The sequence below is a fragment of the Ranitomeya variabilis genome, chromosome 4, assembly GCF_051348905.1.
Source record: "Ranitomeya variabilis isolate aRanVar5 chromosome 4, aRanVar5.hap1, whole genome shotgun sequence".
Taxonomy (NCBI): Eukaryota; Metazoa; Chordata; class Amphibia; order Anura; family Dendrobatidae; genus Ranitomeya; species Ranitomeya variabilis.
The window spans coordinates 50,591,316-50,618,269 of record NC_135235.1 but is presented as its reverse complement, the minus strand read 5'-3'; the positions used below and the strand labels follow the sequence as shown (position 1 = coordinate 50,618,269).

The following is a 26,954-nucleotide window of genomic DNA, read 5'->3' as shown; positions in this document are numbered from 1 at the left end:
CTTCCTCTTGACAATACCCCATAGATTTTCTAAGGGGTTAAGGTCAGGCGCGTTTGCTGGCCAATCAAGCATAGTGATGCTGTTGTTTTTAAACCAGGTATTGGTACTTTTGGCAGTGTGGACAGGTGCCTACTGCCAAGTCCTGCTGGAAAATTAAATTTCCATCTCCAAAAAGCTTGTCGGCAGAGGGAAGAATGAAGTGCTCTAAAATTTCCTGTAGACATTTGCGGTGACTTTGGTCTTGATAAAACACAGTGGACCTACAACAGCAGAAGACATGGATCACCAAACCATCACTGATTGTGGAAACTTCACAGTAGAGCTCATGCAGCTTGGATTGTGTGCCTCTCCACTCTTCCTCCAGACTCTGGGACATTGATTTCCAAATTAAATGCAAAATTTACTTTCATCTGAGAACAACACCTTGGACAATTGAGCATCAGTCCTTTTGTTTTTCTCCTTGACCCAGGTAAGACGCTTCTGGCTTTGTCTATTGGTCATGAGTGGCTTGACACAAGGAATGCGACACTTGTAGCCCATGTCCTGGATACGTCTGTGTGTGGTGGCTCTTGAAGCAATGACTCCACTCCTTTGAATATCCCCCAAATTTTTGAATGGCCTTTTCTTAACAATGCTTTCAAGGCTGCGGTTATCCTGGCTGCTTGTGCACCTTTTTCTCCCACACTTTTTCCTTCCACTCAACCTACTATTAATTTGCTTGTATACAGCACTCTGTGAACGGCCAGGTTCTTTAGCAATGACATTTTGTGGCTTACCCTCCTTGTGGAGTGTGTCAATCACTGCCTTCTGGACATCTGTCAAGTCAGCACTCTTCCTCATGATTGTGGAGCCTACTGAAACAGACTAAGGGACCTTTTTAAATGCTTAGGAAGCCTATGCAGGTGTTTTTTGTAATTCTAATTTACTGTGATGATGACTTTTGGGTTTTCATTGGCTGTAAGCAATAATCATCAACATTAACAGAAATAAACACTTGAAAAAGATCTCTCTGTTTGTAACAACTCTATATAATATATGAGTTTCACTTTTTGTATTGAAGAACTTAAATTAACTTTTTGATGATATTCTAATTTTGTGAGAAGCACCTGTAAATCATATAAGCAGTGTACCTGTTATAGTACAGGGCTTGAGAAAATAACTTACCGTAATTCAAATGAGGGGTCTTCGGTGCAACTTTGGCAAGACCAAGAGCTTGGTGCAGCATTTATATGTTCAGGATTCCATCAGCATCAGATTGACAGTTCTAGCTTGCCAGAGTAAGCACTGCTTGAACTCAGCCCGCATGGGTGTGCATGCACACTGGACAATGCCTGAGCCCGGGCAGCACGTGACACAGTGTCATTGCTTGGGTGCACATAGTGGGTAGGCTCTTTTTCGTTGTTTCATTCTGTGGATACTATTTGCAAGTTGTAGTGTGGATGAGCAAGGGAGAAACACGCACCTGCCGAACCGGTTTAGGCAGTATTTGTGCAAATGTGCGCATACACAAGAAAAGTTCAAGCAGCACTCACTCTTGGAAATTAACATTGTCACTCAAAAGTGCAAGACCGCTCTCAACATGCAATATGAGGGGATTTAACTGTGTACCGAGCTCTTGGCCATACCAAAGGTTCATTAATTGCATTCCAATTAAAAGTTGTTTTTTGGGGGGGCACTGAGAGCAGGTGTGTTACTGGTTTGATTTTTTTATACGGGATAAATTCTGATGTCACTGTATAGGTAAATTAAAATGGATTTGGGGGTGACAGACTCACTTTTATGTGAAGGTAATTTTATTGGTAAAAATATCATCACTGTTGCAGGGTTTCCCACCCTTCACTTACCTGTGGTGCCTTCTGTCAGTTTCGAATTGACTTGAAAAAAATGATTGAATCCTCCAGTTGTGAAATTAAATTTTTTAAGATCAATATCTCTGGAGATACATCCTTTGCTGTCAGTCTACAAAGACAACATTCATATATGTTAATCAACAGGGAATATCACGTGGGCATGGTTGTTATATTTTACATTGTACATTGCAAAATGAATCTATTGTGAAGTTTCAGGTACATTTTTGCTTTCAATTCCTCTTAATTTTTTTTATTTTTCTGATATTTTTGACTATTTTGCTAATATTGGAAAAAATGTACAGAAAAATAGAAAATCCATGTCTCTTTTTTACTTTTTTATAGCTACAAACAAGTTAAAAATATTTTACATTGTTTTCCCTTTTTGTAGAAATTAATTTTATACAATTTTATACATTGAACATATTTTTTTCTATGGGGGCAGAGATACAAACAATAATTCAAACTGCAAGTGGCTCTTTTTTAGTTTTGTTTTATTTACAGAATTTTTTTTTTATTTTTGCTTTTTTAATATATTTATTTTTTTATTTATTTCACAAACCTTGCCTCTCCACCATAAAGTCTTTGAATGACTTTTGGGGGGCATTTTAATATATTAATACATTCTTTTTATGTTAACATACCAGTCCAAGGAATTTTAGCCTCCTGGCTAGATAGCAGAGCGGACTAGGTCTCTTAGGACCCAGCTCCTCCCGCTAGCTCCCTATACACAGCCATCACTTGACCACTGAATCTGGAGACGGAAGCCCTGTTAGTGCTTCTTAGGCTACTTTCACACTAGCGTCGTGCACAGCACGTCGCAATGCGACGTGCCGACGCAACGACGCTAGCATTGAAAGCGCTGCACAACGGGGGCAGCGAATGCAGTTTTTCAACGCATCCGCTGCCCCATTGTAAGGTCCGGGGAGGAGGAGGCGGAGTTCCGGGCCGCGCATGGGCGGTTGGAAATGGCAGACACGACGCACAAAAAAAGTTACATGTAGCTTTTTTTGTGCTGACGGTCCGCCAAAACATGACGCATCCGTCGCACGACGGTTGCGACGTGTGGCAATCCGTCGCAATGCGTGCCAATGTTAGTCTATGGAGAAAAAACGCATCCTACAAGCAATTTTGCAGGATGCGTTTTTTCGCAAAAACGACGCATTGCGATGGAGGCCAAACGACGCTAGTGTGAAAGTAGCGTTAATCTGTATACACAAGTGCTGGTTCAGCTTGTGAAAATAATGAACAAGAAGGTAAACATGATAATAAATGAAGCCAACTCCCTACCCCTACAGCTGCACAATCTTGTGCAAGCTGATTACACTGCATGGATGTCTTAGAATATCAGTGCAAAGTATAATGTAGATTTAGTCTTATTTTAATGGCCTCCAGCTCAGTTTTGAGCCATGGTGACTTAATGGATGAATGATCTGTAGGAAGATCTTGTGCAAACCTTGATAGGTCAACCAGGGTCTTCTCTGTCATTATCTTGATAATACCAAGCCATAAAGTTGCTGGTCTTCCTTTTCATGTTGTTCATGCTATTCTTCCAACCATGATGAAATTCTCCAGTTATAGCTGTCTTCATATGATGTTTCCAAAGGAGGCAAGCCGAAGCAAGGTGATCCTTACTTTAAGTTACATGTCTGGCTTGATTTGTTCCAAAATTGATTTATTTATTCTTCTTACCATCTATGGTATTGATAACATCCTTCTCCAGCACCACATTTCGAAGACGTTGATTCATCTTCTGTTTTGATTCCTTATCCTCCAGGTTTCGCATCTATGTTACCACAGAAAACACCAAACTATGTACTAGCTGTGTCTTCATTGCCAGTGAAATGTTCCTCGAGTTGAAGACCTTGTTCAGTGACTTCATTGTTGATTTGCCCATAGCTATTCTTCTATTGACTTCTAGTGTCATCACTGCATCTTGAGCAATTGTTGACCTAAATACGTTGAAGCCCTTTTCAACTTCCAGTTCTTAATGTAGACTATCTGGACATTTACAGTTTAAGGGCAGTGCAGAAGTAATTAAGAAGACCTGTCACTTGCTCAAAAAATCCCTGACCTCCCTTGATTCTACTGCTCTTTTTTGTTCTGTGCTATGTCACTTCATTGCAGACTAATTCACGTTTGCTTACGTCAAAAAGGAGAGCAAAAAGCCGGCACAGCTGCTCAACTTTGGGATAATGAGGCTGAAATCACACCAGGGGATACTGGTGCCAATATCCAAAGAAATTTGGTGAAAAAAATCTAAATGTCCATGTGAAAGAAAACGGATAGGCACTCATCATCCCATGCAAAATAATCCTTTATTTTGGATACATAAAGTCACAGCAGGCAGATAAAACAGTGGAACTCGTGTGAGACGACAATCGTTTCGCGCTACAATGCGCCACTACAGGACCTGTAGAAGAGCCTTGTAGCTCGGAATGATCGTCGTCTCACACAAGTTCCACTGTTTTATCCGCCTGCTGTGGTTTTTACGTATCCACAATAAAGGATTATTTTGCATGGGACGGTGAGTGCCTATCCATTTTATTTCACATGGTAATTCACGTTTGCTGCTTTTAGAGTAGAGTATATGAAATCATATTTTTCCCAATTTTTTCAGGAGGTGTGAACTTTTACAATGATAACTATTTTTGTAATCTTACCAATATTGTTTAATGTCAGTTTGATTTATGAAAAACCAAAACAAATTTTTTATCCAATTCAAACTTAAAGTACCCACAATTTCAAGAAATTAGCTAATCTATAATCCTGAATGCAAAGAAACGTCCCTGTAGTCAGATTCTATTATTTTTCTCTTGGTTCCCTGTTCACTTTTTCTTCTCACATTTTCGTCTCCAACCATCATTCTTTCATATCTCCCAAACACTCTGAAGGGGGCGTCTTCTGCAATCACTGCTCAAGCACACTCGGTAATTGATCAAGTATACTTGGTGCTCATGTTCAGGTCCCCAACCCACATGTTTCGCAGCAATGTTGGATAGAAAATAATGCTTCCATTACATTTCCCAGCACCACTCTGTCTTCCACACAGTCCAGCTCACTAGCCAAGAGTCTGGATCACATAATCATCACCCTGATTCTCCTTCCTCCCACCTTGGTGAATCAAAGGAGACAAGTGATCCTGCACTCGGACGCTCCAAGGAGCTCTTTATATTTCTATTTATTGATTCTGGCCTCTTGCCCTTCACATTTCAAAAGGTACAATAGGGATGGGGTGTAGTGGTGCCCAAATATTTGCCACAGTCAATACAAGACGACGGTGAGGAACAGCAATTAGTGTCTCTAGAGGTAGATGATAATGAGACACAGTTGCCAACACACAGGGTAGCTTGCAGCACCCATTGTGTAGGACACATGTCTATATTGACCTAGGAACCCACTCAGTAATATATGCAGCAAACAAAAAAGCGTAGACAGTGTCCAGTCCAGGGTGAAATTTAAAAAAGCTGAAATTTTATTCCACCATTGATGATGTTTTCTTATTTGGGATGGTAATCTTTTTCATTTTTGTTTATTCTTTGTAAGTTTAAGAGGTTGGAGCCAGGATTGGTGAGTTTTTGTATTGAATATAGGCAAATTATGTAATTTATAACATTTATAGGGAAATTTCTCATTTGTATTAAATGAATACATAATATTGATCTGTACACACATCTGGGTATGTTTTTTATGTATAATATGTATAAAATATATGTTTAAAGGGAACCTGTCACCCCCAAAATTGATGGTGAGGTAAGCTCACCGTCACCAGGGGCTTATCTACAGCATTCTGTAATGCTGTAGATAAGCCCCCGATGTTACCTGAAAAAGGAGAAAAAGAGGTTATATTATACTCACCCAGGGGCGGTCCCGCTGCTGATCCGGTCAAATGGGTGTCTCAGGTCCGCTCCTGCGCCTCCTATCTTCATTCCATTACGTCCTCTTCTGGTCTTCACGCCGCGGCTCCGGCGCAGGCGTACTTTGTCTGCCCTGTTGAGGGCAGAGCAAAGTACTGCAGTGCGCAGGTGCCGGGCCTCTCTGACCTTTCCTGCGCACTGCAGTACTTTGCTCTGCCCTCAACAGGACAGACAAAGTACGCCTGCGCCGGAGCAGCGGCGTGAAGACCAGAAGAGGACGTCATGAAATGAAGATAGGAGGCGCTGTACCGGACCTGAGACGCCCATTGGAGCGGGACCGCCCCTGGGTGAGTATAATCTAATGTCTTTTTCTCCTCTTTCAGGTAACATCGGCGGCTTATCTACAGCATTACAGAATGCTGTAGATAAGCCCTTGATGACGGTGAGCTTACCTCACCATTGATTTTGGGGGTGACAGGTTCCCTTTTATAGTGGTGGGCTTGCTCTGTGTGGTGATTGGTGTGTGTTCATCCACCATACTATTTAGGTCCACCATTTTGTGTATTGTATGTACTTGAGGAAGATCCACCTGTGGTTGAAACATCATATTTGTACTTGCAATGGCGGAATAAAATTTAAGCTATTTTAAAATTTCACCCTGGACTGGACGCTGTCTACACTTTTTTCTTTTACAGTTGCCAACAAGTCATGTTTCTAAACAAGTTGTCCACTACTTGGACAACTTGTTATCATACCCCATGCTTGGCCCCGATAAAATAATGAAACTCATACTCACCTTCAAATGAAGGTGCCATCCCCGCTGTGTTGGCACTCCATCTCCTGGGGCTCACGTGTGATTGATGTGACACATGACATGGGTGCCCAATCAGCACTGGCGTCACTGTATCCACCTCCTGTTAAATTGAGCAGGAAGAGGGAGTCTGAGATTAGCCACAGCCTGGACTTCATCTTCATTTGTCCGAAGGTGGGGACAAGTGATGCTGGGGATGATTAGATGCCGATGTCACATGTCACAGCAACCGCACCCAAGCCCCAGGACCGCTAGTGCCGACACCACGTGAACGGCGCCAGAACTGGAGGTGAGTGTAGGCTTTATTATTTTATGGGGGCCAAACAGTTTGATCAAGGGGTAGTCCTAATGGTGGACAACCATTTTAAGTCATCAAGTCAGGAGGAGGAAGAGAGTGTGAAAGTGGAAGATGAAGTGGTGGACAATGAAGTCACTGACCCAACTTGGGAACGTGCCATGCAGAGTGAGGACAGCAGCGCAGTGAGAGGGATCCACAGCACCACAACATACAGAGAGAGGCAGTGGGGTGGCTACAGGGAGAAGGCGGGCGACTTCTTCCCAGTGCACCCCCTCACATATGACAAGATCCCAGGCCAAGGGTTTGGCGCTTCCCAGTCTGGCACTTTCTTACAGAAAGTGCAGACAACAAGAACATGGTCATTTACAACTTATGTCACACAAGATTAGCAGGGGCCTGACCACTACCAGCATGCTCAGGCACATGGCATCCAAGTATCAGTGTCTATGGATGACACATCTGACCATTCTCCTGTGCTATTTGCTTGCCAATCTCCTGTCCATGATGCAAGCATGTCATTGCACATTTGCAAGCCCCATCAGTAACCATGTCCACTTTCTTGTCCCAGTGAAGGTTTTGGAAAGCAAGCGGAAATACGCAGCCACCCACTCACATGCCCAAGCACTAAATGGGCACAGTTACAGACTGCTTGCCCTGGAAATGTTGCCTTTTAGGCTTTGGACACTGAGGCTATCCGCAACTTCATGACAGCAGGTGTCCCTTAGTACTCGGTCCCCAGCTGATACTATTGCTCGAGGTGTGCCATCTCTGCCTTACACAAGGACCTGATCCATAACATCATTCGTGCCCTGCAGTTACTAGCAGACAAGCGCTTGATGCTACATTTCATTGATGGCACATTGGGTTAACCTTGTGGGGGTCGGGACCAAGTCGGACCCTTGGATGGCACACGCTACTGACGCCTAGAATTGCGAGCCCACGTTTCATCATGATTTATTCCACCTCCTACTCTACCTCCAACACCAGTTCCTGCATCCCCTCATCCTGCTCATTCTCCATCTTCGAATTATCATCCCTATCGGTCTCAAGCTACAAGCACTGCATCACTGCCTCTGTGAAGCAGCGACAGGTTCTGCTGAAACTATCTTGTTTAGGTGACAAACAGCATACCCCTGCAGAGATATTGAATATATTGGTATAACAGACCAGACAGATCTGTGGCTCTCTCTGCTGAACGTACAATTAGGAATGGTTGTGTGCATTCCAGTCAGCCTCTGCATATAAGAACAGATGGGTGGGCATAAATGTCTGACTGTGCGTTTCTCCAAAGCTTTGTGGAGTCAGCCAAGATGGTGAGTGGTCATAATCAGTGTAACCATCCTCCTTCTGTGTATACTCATGGAGATGGAGGAAGAATGTGCACAGGGTGATACTACCCAGCCCAACTTAATCTCATCTTCTCAGCATGGATTGGGTGATAATGACGCATAAGAGGAGGCTGAGAAGGAGGAGGAAAAGGAGATGTTTGCCTGTGCTACAGAGGGCACTGCCTACACCAGGTTCATCCCATCTGTTCAGCGTGGATGGACTGAAGAGGAGGCAAAGAGGGAGGAGGAGGAGGAGATGGAGAGTCGTACTCCTGGTGGGGACAAGGAAGTCTTGCCTTTTGGGAGTCTGGCACACATGGCTTACTTTATTTCCCACTGCTTTTCCTGTGACTCTTGTGTTATACGCATTTTGGCCAACACTGATTACTGTTGTTCACCCTTCTCGCCCCATGCTACAAGGAGAGCTTTCCATCTCTCCTTGCTGCGGCACAGAGGGCTATTAAAATTAGTCCAAATATTCCCATCTGACAATGCTAGTGGCAGAGGTCAAAGTTCTTTGGACAACCATGGAGTAGAGTTGAGTGAGATATACAACAAGGCCAACAGAGGCAGGGGAACACTATCAAAGGTCTGTAACAGTTTCATTAGACTCTCCCAGCATCCAGTCCCTGATGCGTGGGGTAGTCTTAAAAGGAGGGAAAAGTTTTGGAAAATGGTGAAGGAGTACCTAGTCCTACCTAGCAGCATCCTCTGTGATTCCTCTGTGCCATACAACTATTGGGTATCCAAGCTAAACACTTGGCATGAACTGTCCCTCTACATCTTGGAGGTGCTGGCCTGCGCTGCTGCTAGCATTTTGTCAAGGCAGTTTTTAGTGCCAATGTGGCATAAGTGATAGATGCGTTTGCCTTTCAACTAAAAATGCTGACAGGCTGACTCTTATCAAAATGCCTGGAATGGCCCAGACTTCTCAACCACAATGGATGACAGCAGCAAAACATAATGTCAACTAAAATGTTCCTTTTTCCTGGTGTGTTCCCATGCACACCTTCAGAGCCAAAAGGGTATACTGTTGTTGTTTTTTAATTTTTCGTCTTCTCCTCCTCCACCATATCTACAGGTCCATCCATATCTACAGGTACATCCAAACCTTGCTTAATTTTTCTAGGCTATGTATGATCCCATGCTACATAATTTTTACAGGATGTGTATGAGACCTACCTCTTCAATTTTCTTACATATATACATTCATGCCTGAAAGTGTTGACACCCTTGAAGTTATTTTAGAAAATGAATTATTTCTCCCAGAAAATTGTTTCAATTACATGCTTTGTTATACATATGTTTATTTCCTTTGTGTGTATTGGAACAACACAAAAAAAAACAGAGAAAAAAAGGCAATCTAGACATAATTTCATACAAAACCCCAAAAATGGTCTGGACAAAATTGTGGCACCTTTCCAAAATTAAGGGTAAATAACTTTGTTTTGATCAATTGATGCTCGCTCAAACTCCCTTGTGGCAAGGAACAGGTGTGGGCAATATGAAAACTACACCTGGAATCAGATAAAAAGGAGAGAACTTGACTCGGTCTTTGTATTGTGTGTTTGTGAGCCACATTAAGCATGGAGAACAGAAAGAGGAGAAGAGAACAGTCTGAGGACTTAAGAACTAAAATTTTTGAACAATATCAACAATCTAAAGGTTTGTTACAAGTCCGTCTTCAGAGATCTAGTTGTTCCTTTTTACACATGTGCAACATAATCAAAAAGTTTACAAAAAAAGGCTCTGTAGGTAATCTTCCAGGGTGTGGGAGGCAGAGAAAAATTGTTGAAAAATTGTTGCAAAGCAGATGGCAGATAAACAGCCTCAATCAAGTTCCAAAGAAATTCAGGATATCTTGCAGGCTAAGGGTGCATCAGTGACAGCGCAAACTATCCATCGATATTTGATGGAAATGTTATGGCTGGAAATCCAGGAGATTCCCACTACTGACACAGAGACATTAAAAAGCTGGACTGCAGTTTGGCAAAATGTACGTGAGCAACCCAAAATCCTTTTCGTAAAGCATCTTGTGTACAAATGAGACTAAGATAGAGATTTTTGGTAAAGCATATTATTTAACTGTCTACCGAAAATGGAATGAGGCCTACAAAGAAAAGTGCACAGTACCTATAGTGAAATATGGGGGAGGTTCATCGATGTTTTGGGGTTATTTTGTTGCCTATGACATTGGATGCCTTGACTGTGTGCAAGGCATTATGGAATCTGAAGATTACCAATGGATTTTGGATTGCAATATAGGGCCCAGTGTCAGAAAGCTGGGTTTGCGTCTTAGGTCATGGGTTTTCCAGGTAATCAATGTCCCCAAACATAATTCAATAAGCACCCAGAAATGGATATAAATAAAGTACTGGAGAGTTTTGAAATGGCCAGCAATGAATATGGATCGAAATCCCATTGAACACCTATAGAGAGATCTTAAAATTACTGTTGGGGTAAGATTTTCACTTTCCACACAATCTTCACTCAGCACGTCAATAGCTTTAGCATTAAGTCAAGTTCTTGCTTTTTCCCACCTTGTTCTATCTCTCTGTCTCATATCGGTATCATCAGATGAAGATGAATGTTGCTTCTGGTCACATAAATCTCTTGCACAGCCCACAACATGATAGTTGTTTTCCATGAATTCTTGGACACATTCAGGTTTGTTGTAATCATCTGCAGACAGTCATTCACAAAAGAAGGAAAAATGTAATGTGGCCCAAGGCAGTAGTTGTGAGAGAGGGCCTCATCACATTATAATTTAAAAGTCACAATCTTTTTAAAATGGTAAAAAAGAAAATATTCAGAGGCCATCCTCTAAGTGTGTTAGTGTTGGCAGATTGCACTAAACAAATTTAATAGAGAACTGCAATCGCCACCATGCAGAGATGTTAAACTGCAGCTCGTGTGAACAATGGCGGAACACACAGCGAGCGATTGCTTGCAAACACTGAGTTAAACGCCACTCAGTGAACAGCACATGAAATGAACACACAAGCAAAAACAAAACAGATCCTCTGCTATAGAGCTGTGTCACTCTCACACAGTAACGGAATAGGTACTCTGCAATAGAGCTGTGTCACTCGCACACTGTAACGGAAAAGATGCAATAGAGCTGTGTCACTCGCACACAGTAATGGAAAAGATACTCTGCATTAGAGCTGTGTCACTCACACACAGTAACGGAATAGATGCTCTGCAGTAGAGCTGTGTCACTCGCACACAGTAACGGAATAGGAATGACGCTAGATACGATCCCTGTTAACCTCAGAGGGGAACGAAGGCCACTCAGTCACGGGGTAAGAAGCAAACCATGGTCACACAGTCAGCAAAAGCACTTAAACAACTCCTCTCCAGAGGTGCCTGAATTCTAATGGCTAGACGTCAGCCCTGAATTCATACAAACTCCTCTCCAGAGAACTGGAATTCTAACGGCTTACCACTGACCCTGAGCAGATGCTGGTAAAGACCATACTGATGCAATGTCCCATACACACACGTAATTAGAATGATACTAGCGTGCCCGCATGCGCCTCTGAGACACTTTTATATGTTCAGCTAATGTCCAATCAGACAGGACCTTGCTCGTGGACCAATCTGGAGCTACCACATCACCAGAGCAGCTGATGACCGACCACCAATGAGACGCCACCATATCACAAGCATCCTCAGTAAGGTGATTTCTGGACATAGTCTCCAGAGCGTCTGCTCGTCGCTACCTACCATAGACTTGGCTGAAGAGCCAGCAGTAACCAGACGAACAGCACAAGTCTGAGAAAGACACTGGGACTGACGTCTATGCTCAGCAGCATCTGCAGCGGTCAAAGCTGAATGGGAGACTGCTGATGCAGGCAAGACTTGGGATTTACCCTGTGCAGCGGGAGAATCCCTATGCTTAACATGTCTTCCAGGGTGTATTGCATTCCCTCCTTAAAATTTTTGATAGGCCTTGCACTTTGTGCAAAGGCTTTACCAGTGCTGAAGTCCCACGCTTTTTTAAACTGTCAAAATAATGTATACTGTGCCCATCCTCTTTGTATCTTCCTTGGTGTATTGCAGTTCCTCTTTAAATCTTTGCTAGACCATGCACTTAGTACATAGACTTTATCATTCTAGGAGTCCCACCTTTTAATAATGGAAAAAAAAGGTTTTCTGAGTCCCACCTCATAATAATGGGTAAAAACATGTTTTCTGGGTCCCTCCTCTATTTGTCTTATAGGGTGCATTGCAGTCCCTCCTTTACATTTTTGCTAGGCCTTCATAAACTAAACAGGATGTGTCTGACCATGTCACACACACCACGTGCCCAGACAAGGTAGTAAAATGTAAAAATTAATTTACCGGTGAATGTTTTTTCATGATGGAAAGCAATGAGAAAGTGCAAAAACGCAGCAACATAGCCTAAGGAGTGGAGGAGGTCTTTATGTGTTTCCCTTTTTTAATTTGCCTTATATACAAGCCATTATTCAGGAAAGAATGTTTCCTAACTTTTTCCTATAAAATCTACTTTATTTTTGCTTTTGGATGTTTTATTGTCATGCCGTAAAAATGGCATAATACTCTGAAAACATTATTCCCAGTAGCAACCTGATTATACTGGTTAGTCGAGTCGAACCCATCTGAGGGACCATCCTGCTTGATTACAGTAACGAGCACTCAAGCATTTTGGTGCTCCCTCGTCACTGAAGATATGTGCACACGTCAGGATTTCTTGCAGAAATTTCCTGAAGAAAACCGGATATTTTTTGCAAGAAATCCGTATTATTTTTTTTGCGTTTTTTCCCCGGTTTTTCGCGTTTTTTTTTTAGCATTTTGCAAGCGAAATTAGCTTGCAGAATGCTAAAGTTTTCCAAGTGATCTGTAGCATCGCTTGGAAAACTGACTGACAGGTTGGTCACACTTGTCAAACATAGTGTTTGACAAGTGTGACCAACTTTTTACTATAGATGCTGCCAATGCAGCATCAATAGTAAAAGATAGAATGTTTAAAAATAATTAAAAAAATTAAAAAAAATGGTTATACTCACCTGCAGACAGCCGATCTCCTCAGCGGCGTCCATTCCTATAGATGGTGTGTGTGTGCAGGACCTTCGATGATGTCGCCGTCACATGAGCGGTCACATGAGCGGTCATGCGACCAATCACAAGACCGCGACGTCATTGCAGGTCCTTCACCACACCATCTATAGGAATGGAAGCGGCAGCATGCACCTGAGAGGCGGGAAGACTCCGGGGCCATCGAAGGTGAGTATATCACTATTTTTTATTTTAATTATTTTTTTTACCAATTATATGGTGCCCAGTCCGTGGAGGAGAGTCTCCTCTCCTCCACCCTGGGTACCAACCACACATAATCTGCTTACTTCCCGCATGGTGTGCACAGCCCCATGCGGGAAGTAAGCAGATCAATGCACTCCTAGGTGTGCGGAATCCCCGCAATTCCGCAAATTTAATGAACATGTTGCTTTTTTTTCCGCGATGCGATTTTTTTCACGGAAATAATGCAACATTTGCACCAAAAATGCGGAATACCCTGAAAATAATGGGAGGCATATGTTATCGGTTTTTTTCGCATTTTTATCACTTTTTTTGGCGAAAAAACGCGAAAAATACTGAACGTGTGCACATGGCCTAATAGTTACTTTCTCTGATGAAGACCCCTTCAGATTATTTGGGACATCTAGAAGAATAAAGACCAGAAAAGAAAAGGTAAGTGCTACCATGAGTCATGTGTCATGCCAACAGTAAAGCATCCTGAGTCCACTGATATTGGGTTGCGTTTCATCCATGGAGTGGATTCACTTACAATTTTACCTAAGAACACTGCCATGAATAAACAATGGGATCTTAACCTCCTCCAAGAGCAACTTTCCCCAATGGTCCAGACCAGGAGAAATTTCGGAATGAACAATGCTTTTTCTAGCATGATGTAGACTATGACACAAAGAAAAGTGATAGTTAAGTGGTTCTGTGGACAAATATTGAAATTTTAGTCTATGGCCTGGAAATTCCATAGATTTCAATCCTATTCAGAACCAGTGGGCAATCCTCAGGAGGGTGGAAAAATAAAAACAGAGAAAATGTAATAAGTCCCAAGCACTGATTAGACAAGAATGAACGGTAATCAGTCTGTATTTGGCCAAGAAGTTGATATCTAGCTCCCAGAGCAAAATGCAGAAGTCGTGAAAAATAATAGTCAATGTTGTAAATATTTAGTCTTTTTAGAAACTTGCTGTAGTTGTCAAAAGTTAAAAAACTTATGAAATGCTGATAATTGGTCTTCAGTAACCTTAGAAATGTCTGACTTAAAGATCTAAAAACATTAAAGAAGACAAATTTGTGAAAAACAATATATATCTCAAACTTTTGGCCATGACTGTATGTAGAGTAAATAACATAATATCCACCATTAGCATTAGGAAATAATCACGATCTACAGCCTAAGGGCTCATTTCCACATGCGAGGCACACGTCCGTGTCTCGCATGTAGAAACCAAGCTGTGGAGCCGGCACTCTAGAGCGGAGCGTGCGGCCGCATAGGAACACATGGAGCTGCACAGCTCCGCTCCAAAGTGCCGGCGCCACAGCTTGGTTTCCACATGCGAGATACGGACGTGTGCCTCGCATGTGGAAATGAGCCCTAAGGGTATGTGTCCACGTTCAGGATTGCATCAGGATTTGGTCAGGATTTTACGTCAGCATTTGTAAGCCAAAACCAGGAGTGGGTGATAAATGCAGAATTGGAGCATATGTTTCTATTATACTTTTCCTCTAATTGTTCCACTCCTGGTTTTGGCTTACAAACACTGTTGGAAAATCCTGACCAAATCCTGATGCAATCCTGAACGTGGACACATACCCTCACCGTCACTTCACAATGACCTATGCTCAGATCAGAGCTTCCATAGAAAGCTCGACTGTAAAAGTCAACGAGTCAGAGCGAGTCTATAACTGCCTATATCCATATGGCTGCGGAACAAAACAAGTAATATGAGTTTCAATTTAGACTTAGCGACCAGTGTGAAAATTGCAAGATTTCTGGGTTTTTAAACTATAGATGTTAAAAAAAATGCCATAGATTTAAGATAAAAATCTGATTAAAAAATAGGTCTTATTATGATGACACGTTCCCTTAAAAGGAAAATACAAAATAACATAGAATTATTTTTTTTTTTTTACAAACATTTACGCACCTTCTCTCCCTTAAGATAGAAGCAATTTGTTTCACTTGTGTCTTCTTCACTGCTGTCATGTAGGGATTCTTGTCCGTAGTACCATACACCAGAGTTTGATTGTAAACACACTGAAAGATCTACGAACCCTTCTACCGGCTTACCATAAGTATATCTGGAAGTTAAGACACAAGTTACAGACGCTGATGCCTTCTCATGGGTTGTTCAGTTAGGCCGGAGACACACTGGTGCGAGATACGGCCGAGTCTCTCTGGTTAAAAATAAGCTGTGGCACCGGCACTCCGGAACGGAGCATTCAGCTCCATGTATTCCTATGCAGCAGCACGCTCCGCTCTGGAGTGCAGGTGCCACAGCTTATCTATTACCCAGCATAAGTACATGTGGGGGTTGCCTGGTTGCTAGGGAATCCCCACATGTACTTATGCTGGCTAAGAGATATAAATCATTCAGCTGCGGCAATAAAAACTAAAACTCCGAGCACTAAAAAATACTCAGAGGACCCCCGGGCGTGCTTGAGAAATCTCAAGTAACGAGTATATTCACTCATCACTAGTGTTCATATGAAAAATCCATGGCAGCATAATCTCACCAAAAATTGTTTAAGGGCTTATTCAGACGTCACTGATTTTTCATCAGTGTTTGAGTGCCAAAACCAGGAGTGGACGATACAGAGAAAAAACATAATTGAAAGACTGACATCTTTTCTGTGCTTTGGAGACACTCCTGGTTTTGACGTTGAAATACTGATGACAATCACTGACGTCTGAATGAGATCTGCCTCTGAAACTAGTTCTCTGTAACATTAAACCTGATCTGTCTGCAATACAAACTGCATACATTTTACATGTCTCAGACCTGATGGAGTCAGTGTACTTACTTTGAGAATCAATGTCAGAATAGCTGTATAATATAATAATTTGTAAAAGTTTAAACATAATCTCCACCCACTTTGACTGATTGACAGCTCCTCAGCGTCCTTACTCCCTGCTGCTGCGGAGATCTCACACAGTACTGTCAGTCAGACTGGGGTTGTGGAATGGAATAAACTTGGACTCATGAGCTCTCTCACTCCTTAGCTCGACTCTGTAAAAAGTTCCTTGTAATATAGGATTATAAAGTCATTCTGACACGATATATAGTAGGAAATACACCAATCCCACAAAATATAATTAATTTATGATCTAAATATGACCGATTAGTTCTGGCTGACTCTATAGATTAATGCTCTCATCAAGTCTACTAGTGACCATATTGGTAAGTATGGGGTTTGGGAGTCATGCAGTGACATTATTGGGTTTCTTACCTGCCGCAAACTTCCAGATGAAAAGATTTGTCTGTCGTGGCAACTTCGGATGGAGCACTGATATTTACCTCGAATCTCTTTGTAACTAAATGAAATACAAAATGTCAATTGTTACAAATTCTGACTATTGTTTATAGCACTTTTTGCTGAAGGCAGTACGTTATTATTAATACCTGAGTTATTACTGCTTGCCAAGATATTTACAACAATGAACATAGCAGACAAGTAGGACCGATTTTAGATTTAGGTATGGCCATGTGCAATACAATGACCGTGTGACACCTGATGCCTCAAACTTATGTCAGGTCTCATTTTTATCCACATGTGACCTTTGCGCAGCATTCATTTGATTTTTTTCTTAACTTTGCTTTTCAAATGTTTATTTAAAAACTTCTGTTTTGTGTATTTATGGACAGCATTGTATTTTTTTTTAGAAACTTTATTGGGTTATCCAGGCTAGTGAAAGTCATAGTTTATTCTTAAAATCCTCATACACATTAGGCAACAATTGGTAGACGGGATCAGCCAACCATCTTTTGTGCATGAAGACCTCTTGACTGTCAGATTTTGTAGGGGAACATATGGATCGGGCATTTGAAATTCCTGCAAAAAGTGATAAAAAGTGCAATAAAAGATGAAAAAATAATGCATATGATAAATATATTAAATGAGGTATTGGTTGATATTTTTGCCCTTGATGTTAGGTTGCGAGCTTATCTATTTTGGCCAAAACATCAACCAATACCTCATTTAATGTATTTATCATATGGATTATTTTTTCATCTTTTATTGCACTTTTTATCACTTTTTGCAGGATGCTGCCAGGCCCCTTTTTGTTGGCTGGGTGTGCTGGGGCGTCTGTCCCTGTGGGGTGCATGTATATAGTGCTGGGAAACCCGCCTGATATAATATTATGGGCATCAACAATAGTCACAGCCGGACACTTTTCATAGCGCATACCTGTGTGACTGGCGTTCTACTCAAGCCTCATTTATGTGCAGTTTTTCTACTAGGCAGCCAACCCCTCCATAATTTGGTAGGTGTGTGGGTGGCTGTTTCTTTCAGTAGTTTACACCTGTGCTGCCCCTGCCTTTAACGTGGAGGCCATTTGTCATCTGACAGGTTTTAGTAGTGCCGTAAAGAAAGTCCATCAAATTTGAATAACCTCTTTAAGTGGTTCATTCAGAAATATCAAATTGTGGCCATGTCCTTAGTATAGGTGATTAATAACAGAATGATGGAATGATGGAATTTCGGCACCCCCCTAACCCTAACCCTCACCAATCTGCTGATTGAAGGAGGATGGTGTTAACCCCTTAATTGCTTAAAGGCACAGCCCCATCTAGTTAGCAGTGGCTGTACCTGATATTACAAATCACTGGAATACACCTTTATCCCATTCAAGTGATTGGGACCAAGTTAGAATTCGAATAAACATCCAGTTTTACAGTTTATTCCTGCATAACCCAATTGATATTTTTTTAAAAACTTTTGATCCTCTTTTTTATTTATTTATTTATTTTTTTTCCAGAAGGGGATGGGGATAGGCGGGTGGGAAGAAAACCTCTCTATTTTGAGATCTGTGTATTGACCCTGTATGGCAGCACAGTTTTGGTATTGGGAAGAACATTTGTCACTTTATGGGTTCTGAAAGACATTATATTCTCCTCTAGGTACGTTATTTATTATGGAGAATATGTGCATAAGACATCATATCACAGAGAATAGCCCAATGTCTTCTCTCCAAGTGCATCTGTATCAAACATAAAGTACATAAAAGTACAGAATTGTCTTTTAGTCGTTGTTGTGATAATTGGAAATCACGATAATTACATTTTATCCTTATTGTATCAATTTTTTTAACTTATTTTCACATCACCTTACCGTATTTTTCAACTTTAAAATCTTTATCACAACCATCGGGTATGTTAATTCTATAACTTCCAAAAGTTACTTCATCGGCCAGGTGAAAGCTGAATTCAGCAAATCCTTGCTTTGTGGTCACATCCGGCCACTGTGCTATACGGTGTTTATTCGGGTCCTGCAGAAAAGAGGGAAATTATTATTATTATTACTTATAAGCTGCTTAGGACTGGATAGAAAAGAACCAGATCAGATTAAACCTTCCAGTTGATCCTATCCTGACACACATTGCAATGAAAACTGAAAAATATATAGCATTCTTCTCTAAGTATTCTGGGACCATTTTCCCTCTTTTTCAACTGGATGCAGCATGATCCTTCCCTAATACTTTGTCAGCCTTGGGAGACAAAGATTGCTAAAGGGCTTGTCTAGGCTTAGACTGCACACTTGAGCCCCAAGCCTGGACAACCCCTTTAAGCCTTTCCCGGCATATAGAAAGAGATCAAATGTCCTTTGACCAAATTTTCCATGCAGAGCTGGACATAAGATGTAATAGTGGCTGCAGAACTGAAAACTTTTTTTCTTGTTTTTTTAATTTTGCCTCTCCGCTGAGGAGTTATTAGGCCATGTTCACATGGTCAGTATTTCATCAGTATTTAACATCAGTATTTGCAAGCCAAAACCAGGAATGGGTGATAAATATAGAAGCGGTGACGTGTTTCTATTATACTTTTCCTCAGATTGCTCCTCTCCTGGTTTTGGCTTACAAATACTGATGTAAAATACTGACCAAATACTGAACGTGTGAACATGGCCTTAGCAATGTTTTTGGCACCTGATGGGTTAACTTTAGCTAAAGAAGTATTCCCATCTCCAAGATCCTATCCCAATATGTAATTGGTGTAATAATAATAATTTTTATTAGCAATAATTAGCAAATACCTTCAGTTAGAAATATAGTATAGTGCTTCCGATTAGCTTTGTCTCCTTCCTCATTTGCAGGCATTGAAGGACCTTAGGTATCCATGGTTACGACCGCTAGCAACTAGCTAACTGTCACTGTATTAGTGGTTATAATAACCATGGCTACCTAAGGTCCTGTAATGCCTCCACATGAGGAAAAAGACATAGCAAATCTGAAAAACTCTACTACATTTCTAATTGGAGGTATTTGCAAATATTATTATTATTACACCTGCTACATACTGGAATAGGATCTTGGAGATGGAAAATCCCCCTTTAAGTCCAAGTGGGTGTTTTAACTGGAGGCGTGTATTTCTTCTCTGGTTATTAGTTCGTGTAACACCTCCCCTTGAATTTAACAAAAGTTAACTCATTAGGTGCCAAATACGTTGATTGCTAATATCTCTGCAATGGAAAGGTGACATTTAAAAAAAAGATGTTTTGTGCTACTCTGCAGCCACTATTACATTGTGTGTCCAGTTCATCATGAAAAATTTGGTGAAATGTTTCCTAAAAGGCCCAATTAATCATCAGCAGGGGTTTTGCTGATTTGTTTTGAGCCAAATTCATCTCACTGATGTAATTAATGAGATGCAAATGAAACGCAAAGCCCCTAATTGTCTTTTTACTGTCTTTAACTGACTTTCCAACTTTTTAATGAGAAAAGTTGCACATTTGGCAAAATGTCACAAAAATTAGTCAAAGTATCTCACTCAGTTAGAGATGACTGGAGTAGAGTAGTGTTGCGCCAAATTTTATAAATGTGTCTAAAATATATGGAAAATTCACATTGACGTAAAAGTTCAGAAAACTAACTAAACCATAAAAGACAACATGAAATACGGCGCAAAACAAAATGTCACCAGTTGAGAAGTATTTATGCTAAATAACTGGTGAAAATACAATAATGAACCGAGCCCGGAGTGTTTGTATGAGATTAAAGAAAAATGGCTGGTGCTTTCAAGAAACAATGCCAACCATGCTTGTTCATGGGCAATGTCTGCTGTTACAATTAAACCTAATTAACCTCTTATCTGGAACGTGACCGCAGTATCTACCCTTATTAACTAATAAGAGTGCAAAATTTTTCAGTAAACACTGATTTATAGCAACCCCAATGTTAAGGGACAGTTACTAGCATAAATGTAAAATCAGCATTTTAATCTTGCGTTGCTACATATTCTAATTAGCTTCACTAGTCAGAATGTCATGCTCTTAGTGCTGAGCAGTCCAGCCCAACAAGTCGATATCACACCCATAGAGGTGCTGTTAGTGTTTTTAGTGCCTCTCTTCCTAAACTGTAAGTCATTTTCTGATGACTGTTTTCATGTGTTAATCTTCTGCAGTGCACCACTAGACAGCCTCCCAGGTTCCTGCCTGCAGGGGGCGCTGCGCTGCTGAAGATTGACAGTTCGGACTAGTGACAACATCAGAGAAGGGCAGGGACAATGAATGTGATCGGAATGTGCTCTAGTGATCCGGACAGGGGTACATCAATGCTTACAGGACTAAAACTGGTCTCATTATCACTAGTCCAAAGACTTGTGCAATAACATTCATTATGCAGCAATATAACATTTACTTCTGAGAGTATGTGCATTATACTTACTCTGATTTCAACCTCACGGAACTAAAAAAAAAAGAAAAAATATATTATTACATGTAAAATGCAAATATTAAAAAATATGAATGTTGTAACATGTTATGTATAGCATTTATTATAGAATATTTATTAAAACTACAAGTTAACCCCATACGGTCTGATAATCCTGCAGACATGTCTCCCACATTTGCCTCCTCGGGGGCAGGTGACAGGAAGGAGTAGCACATTATTGTAGGGGCAGACTACACATGTTTTGTAGACTGTAAGTATGGAGATACAAAGGTCTGCATGGCAGCTAGAGACACAAAGCATTAGGACATTTTAGAAAATACCATGTTGCTTAGTCTTTTATTTAATTGTTGCATCGCAGCAATGAAACTTTGGTGCAAATAACGTTTATGTGAAAAATATAATGGGTTGATGATTCAAACGTGGTGAAAGGAAAAGTTAAAGGATTTGTCCACTACTGGACCACATCAGTGTAATCACTTCTGGGCCCTATAGAAAAGAATAACAATGTACAGTATGCTCACCTTCCACAATGGTGCTGATCCAGCGATTTAGGCACTGCTATTCTGGGTGGGTCAGGTGACATTATTGGGTCACTTGAGTGACCTTTAATTAGCTGCAACCCTTACAATCTCCTCACAGTGGACATCCACTATGAAGGCAAATGGATGAGCTGGAGTTAATCAACGACCGCTGTTTGGCTGCAGCAGTCACTTGACACAACAATGTCACCTGACCCACCCCAAATTGCATCACCGGAATTGCGCTAATTCAGGAGGTGAGTATAGATTGTTTTTCTTCCCATGGGGGACCGAAATAATTAAAGAGGTTGTCCAATACGTTTTGGCTGATGACCTGTCCTTAGGATAGGTCATCAATGTCTGATCGGCCAGGGTCCCACACTCAGCACCCCTGCTGATTACCTGCTATCGGTGATGGCAGCGGCTGGCTGGAAGTATCCACTTGACAAGCTGTTTCATCTACTGATAGAAGCCACAGCAGGGTACTACACATCCGCCTTCTATTTAAATCAATCAGAGGCAGATGAGTAGTACCTTGTGGCAGCCATTACCAGAAGGCGGCCAGCTCCATAAGTGAGTACTTCCGGCCAGTGATCGGCACCGCAGACACTGATAACAGTTGATCAATGAGGATACCAGATGTCAGGCCCCAACCGATCAGACATTGATGCCCTACTTTCAAGATTTTCCACGTAGTGGCACATCAGAGGTCAATAACGCAATAATCTGCTCTATTTCTCCCATTATAATGTACTGTACTATAGCTACAGCTTTTGGCAGAATATTATAACTTGATCTGTGGCACTGGTATAAGCCGCCTAGTGCTACATATTATAACTGCCAAGCACCCCGCTCGTTGTTTCAGCTATGGCCTGGGACAGCAGGTCTTCTTGGTGCAGCCATGAGGCTCATTGCACCATTCCAGCCAATGGTTTTGCATGTCCCCGCCTCCTTAACCAATGAATGACAGCAATGACTTACCTGGAATGAGAACTGTCTGGAGAGAAAGGTAAGGCAAGACATTGCTGTCAATAACCAGTAAGGGAGACGGGGACATGCAAAAAAAGTGGGTGCAACAGTGATATGAGCCTTGTGGCCATACTAAGGGTGCACTGAGCATCCTAATTAGCATATTTAATTAAGCTTTTGATTACTCAAAAAGAAGAAATGATTAGGACAATGAAGGTACAATTTTCATGTGGACTTTTTCCCTACAAGTCTCGTTGCATAGCTTATACTGGCTTTCCTGATCTTTCTCTGCAGATAGTGCTTACTTTAGGCAAACCAATGCTGTCAGTGACCAGTGAGAGAGGCGGTGCATGCAGAACCAGGGGGTGTAATGGTGCACTGAGAATCTTAGCCACACCAAGGGGGCACCAAATACCCTAATTAGCATATCTGATTAAACAACAGTTTCTGCAAAATGGAGGCAGCGCTTAGAACACTAAAATATGCAATTTTTCTGGGAGGCAAATTGACAATGAACAGTAATTATTAAATAAAGCAAAAACATTCTCACCTTTTTATTTATAGCTTTAAAATCATCGTCCACGGTTATCACATGAAATTTCACTGTAAAAAGTGCATATTATAAGACATTACAAGTTTTGTCATATTGATTCATCCAATATATTTACATTTATTTTGTGCTCCAAAAGTTTTGTGCTCTTCCATAGACAATAGGCTGACAACCGTTTCCACTAAATCAAGCATCCTGAACTGTAAAGAGAATCTGTCCCCAGGTCAAAAGTGACCAGTTTTTCCTCTTATTTCATTCCTGCTGAGTATTCAATTTCTTGTGTTTTGTTATTTAAATTCACCATACGGTTCTAGAGATACGAGTATTTCTCACACCTCCTGATGAAGCCTAGTGCAGTGAAACACGTGTCGAGGTGATTGTGTTCCTCCCTTATTCTGTCTCTCCGAGGATGATGATACATTATAATCATTTTTTGGCTATATCATATTACCGGTTATATGATGTCTTTTACTCCTGATGATATGTATCCCTGATATAGTAACCCTTTCTAATCTACATTTATATTTGTCTTTTGTACTTGTGTTATCTTCTTATTGTGAATTCCTATTTGCTTATATTTTTTTTTTCTAATTTATTGCTGCCAATTCACATTATCATGCTTCTTTATCCACTATCTATATTATCTGGGAGAGCGCATTTTTTTTTTTTTTTTGGGGGGGAGGGGGGATACATTACCTCTTATGTCAGGAATCTACTGATCTTTATGGGATTTTACGCTATCTTTTCCCTGATGTACGATTATATCTTTTAGCAGATATTTTCCCCATTCATTTCTAACTTTTGTAATTATTTAATAAAGTTTATATTATTGTATTTTTCTTTATTATTAGGTTGTTGCTGCTATGTTCTTTTCTCCTATTGGATATAGTATTGCTATATTATGTGATCATTTCCGTTAGAAAGAAATTTGTTTTGTCGATTTTTTTTCTATTTTCATTTATTTGAGGCTGAACACTGAAGGTTTAAACGCTCTTATAGACATTAGACTGACAACTGTTTCCAATAAATCAAGCATCGACAATGAAGAGGAATTGAAGTGACCAGGTCTTGCTCTTATTTTATTTCCACTGAGTATTCTGTTTTCAGCTTTTTTTTTTTTTTTTTTAAATCTAACATAAGGTTTCAGAGATATGAGCATATTTATTAAGTGTTCATTTTCATAGTCTCTACCAAGGGGGCATGGTTAATAGGGTAAATATACAGAGCAAGGTAAAGACATGCCCCTGAGAATCCTGTGAGCTATATTGCTTTAGTAAAAAGCTATTAAAAGTAGCAGCAAATATAATGTCCCATATCTCTGGAACTTTATGATGAATTTTAATTGATCAAAAAGCAGCATACTCAAAGGAGCAGCGGGAATAAAAAAAATGGCCACTTTTGATTTGGTGATGGGTCACCTGGTTCACTCGCATGCCAAAGCATCATCCACTGAGGTCTAGGCTCTGACACAATAATGGACTCCAGATAAAACAAATCCTAAAAAGTCCACCAGAAGAAAGTCTATGTGAAGCTCATCCAGGCTTGGACTGGCCCACAGGAGAACAGGAGAATCCTCTGGTGGGCCCTCACTTTCTTATATGAGCAGTACTTGGCACCATGTACTTGAATCTCTATGTGCAGACAATGGCAGCATCATATTATTTTAATAATCTACCCAGCTCAAGTTGTGAGGATAATGTCACATTTGCATTTATCGGAAATGTGGGGCTCTGGAGATGGCTACTAGTGGGCCGTTAGTATCTCAGTCCAACACTGAACTCATCAGTTGTTATTTCTTTTTATTTCTAAGTTCTGTGTGTACAATGAAATAGAAATGTTTATGACACAATTAAAAATGGTCATGTAAAAATTCATAAACATCAATAAGGTCGGTACAATAGTTTCCTCTGGAAAGGCCCACAAAACCTTCGTTTCACCCACTGCTTTTTGATTAGTGACTTGTAAGATGATGATGAGCTTCCTTGACACTGGGTTGCAAACTTTGGCCGAAACGTCTGCTAATAGATCACGTTTATTATATTTGTAGGAAGAAGTTTGGGATGTTGTAGAAGAATAAGGTGTCAGTTATTTTATAAAATGAAGTTAAAGGGAAGGTGCCGCATTTTATTTTTTGTATTAAAAATGATTGTTTATATAAACAATTATTTTTAATACAAATTTACATTTTTTAACTTTAACTTTTTTTATTATTAATTTTTTTTTTCAGCCACTGGGCGCCGCCATTTTGCTTTGCAGGAGTGTAAGTGTAGTTGCATGACACTTACACTCTGCAAATACAGCAGCCCTGGGCATAGAGATCTACGGTCGGCGCCCGACCCCATACCTAGCATTATAAGCTGCTCCCTGCTGTGATGTGGCCATGCCCCCTGAGCCGTCCAGACCACAGCAGAGGCAGGAGATCAGCGCCATCTTCCTGGAGCTCAAAGTTTGCTGTGAGCTCCAGCTTCCCAGGATAATCGCAGGAGCCCTGCGGTTATAGGAGGAGGAGGAGACCAAGGACAGGAGGGAAAAAGGACTCAGCAGGAAGCCGTGAAGTAAGTATCAGTGGGGAGGGGGAGAGGCAATCTAATCCTCTCCTTTGTGATGCTGACTCTGAGCAGTGTATCTCCTCCCATGTGTGTTACTGTGCTGAGCTGTGTATCTAATCCTTTCCTGTGTGATACTGTCTGCTTAGCCATGCATCTAATCCTATCCTGTGTGTTACTGTGCTGACTGTGTATCTAATCCTCTCCTGTGTGATACTTTGCTGAGCTGTGTATCTAATTCTCTCCTGTGTGATACTTTGCTGAGCTGTGTATCTACTCTTCTCCTGTGTGATACTGTCTGCTGAGCCATGCATCTAATCCTATCCTGTGTTACTGTGCTGAGCCGTGTATCTAATCCTATCCTGTGTGATACTGTCTGCTGACTGTGTATCTAATCCTATCCTGTGTTACTGTGCTGAGCCGTGTATCTAATCCTATCCTGTGTGATACTGTCTGCTGAGCTGTGTATCTAATCCTATCCTGTGTGATACTAGCTGAGCTGTGTATCTAATCCTCTCCTGTGTGATACTTTGCTGAGCTGTGTATCTACTCCTCTCCTGTGTGATACTGTCTGCTGAGCCGTGTATCTAATTCTATCCTGTGTGATGCTAACTGAGCTGTGTATCTAATCCTCTCCTGTGTGATACTTTGCTGAGCTGTGTATCTAATCCTCTCCTGTGTGATACTTTGCTGAGCTGTGTATCTAATCCTCTCCTGTGTGATACTTTGCTGAGCTGTGTATCTAATCCTCTCCTGTGTGATACTTTGCTGAGCTGTGTATCTAATCCTCTCCTGTGTGATACTGACTGCTGAGCCATATATCTAATCCTACCTTGTGTGATACTGTGCTGAGATGTGTATCTAATCCTCTCCTGTGTGATACTGTCTGCTGAGCCGTGTATCTAATCCTATCCTGTGTGATACTGTCTGCTGAGCCATGTATCTAATCCTACCCTGTGTGATACTGTGCTGAGACGTGTATCTAATCCTCTCCTGTGTGATGCTGTCTGCTGAGCCATGTATCTAATCCTACCCTGTGTGATACTGTGCTGAGATGTGTATCTAATTCTCTCCTGTGGGATACTGTGTGCTGAGCCGTGTATCTAATCCTATTCTGTGTGTTACTGTGCTGAGATGTGTATCTAATCCTCCCCTGTGTGATATTGACTGCTGAGCTGTGTATCTAATGCTATCCTTTGTGATACTGTAGTGAAGGACAAGACGTTCACTCTCGCTAATACTGGTGCAGACTGAACATGGAGGGATACTCCAGAATATAGTCCTGTA

The 26,954-nt window shown here is 41.1% G+C and overlaps 1 protein-coding gene across 1 annotated transcript in view; it reads right to left on the bottom strand.

Moving 5' to 3' along the window:
- LOC143769708 (alpha-2-macroglobulin-like protein 1) overlaps window positions 1-26,954 on the bottom strand; it is a 271,438-nt gene that overhangs the window by 175,493 nt on the left and 68,991 nt on the right. Inside the window, exons 4-9 of the mRNA XM_077258494.1 lie at window positions 23,122-23,174; window positions 21,079-21,099; window positions 18,528-18,684; window positions 16,644-16,728; window positions 15,341-15,494; window positions 1,845-1,959 (exon numbers count right to left, since the gene is read on the bottom strand). Of these exons, the coding sequence (XP_077114609.1) occupies window positions 1,845-1,959; window positions 15,341-15,494; window positions 16,644-16,728; window positions 18,528-18,684; window positions 21,079-21,099; window positions 23,122-23,174 (585 nt within the window). The remainder of the gene's footprint in view (window positions 1-1,844; window positions 1,960-15,340; window positions 15,495-16,643; window positions 16,729-18,527; window positions 18,685-21,078; window positions 21,100-23,121; window positions 23,175-26,954) is intronic.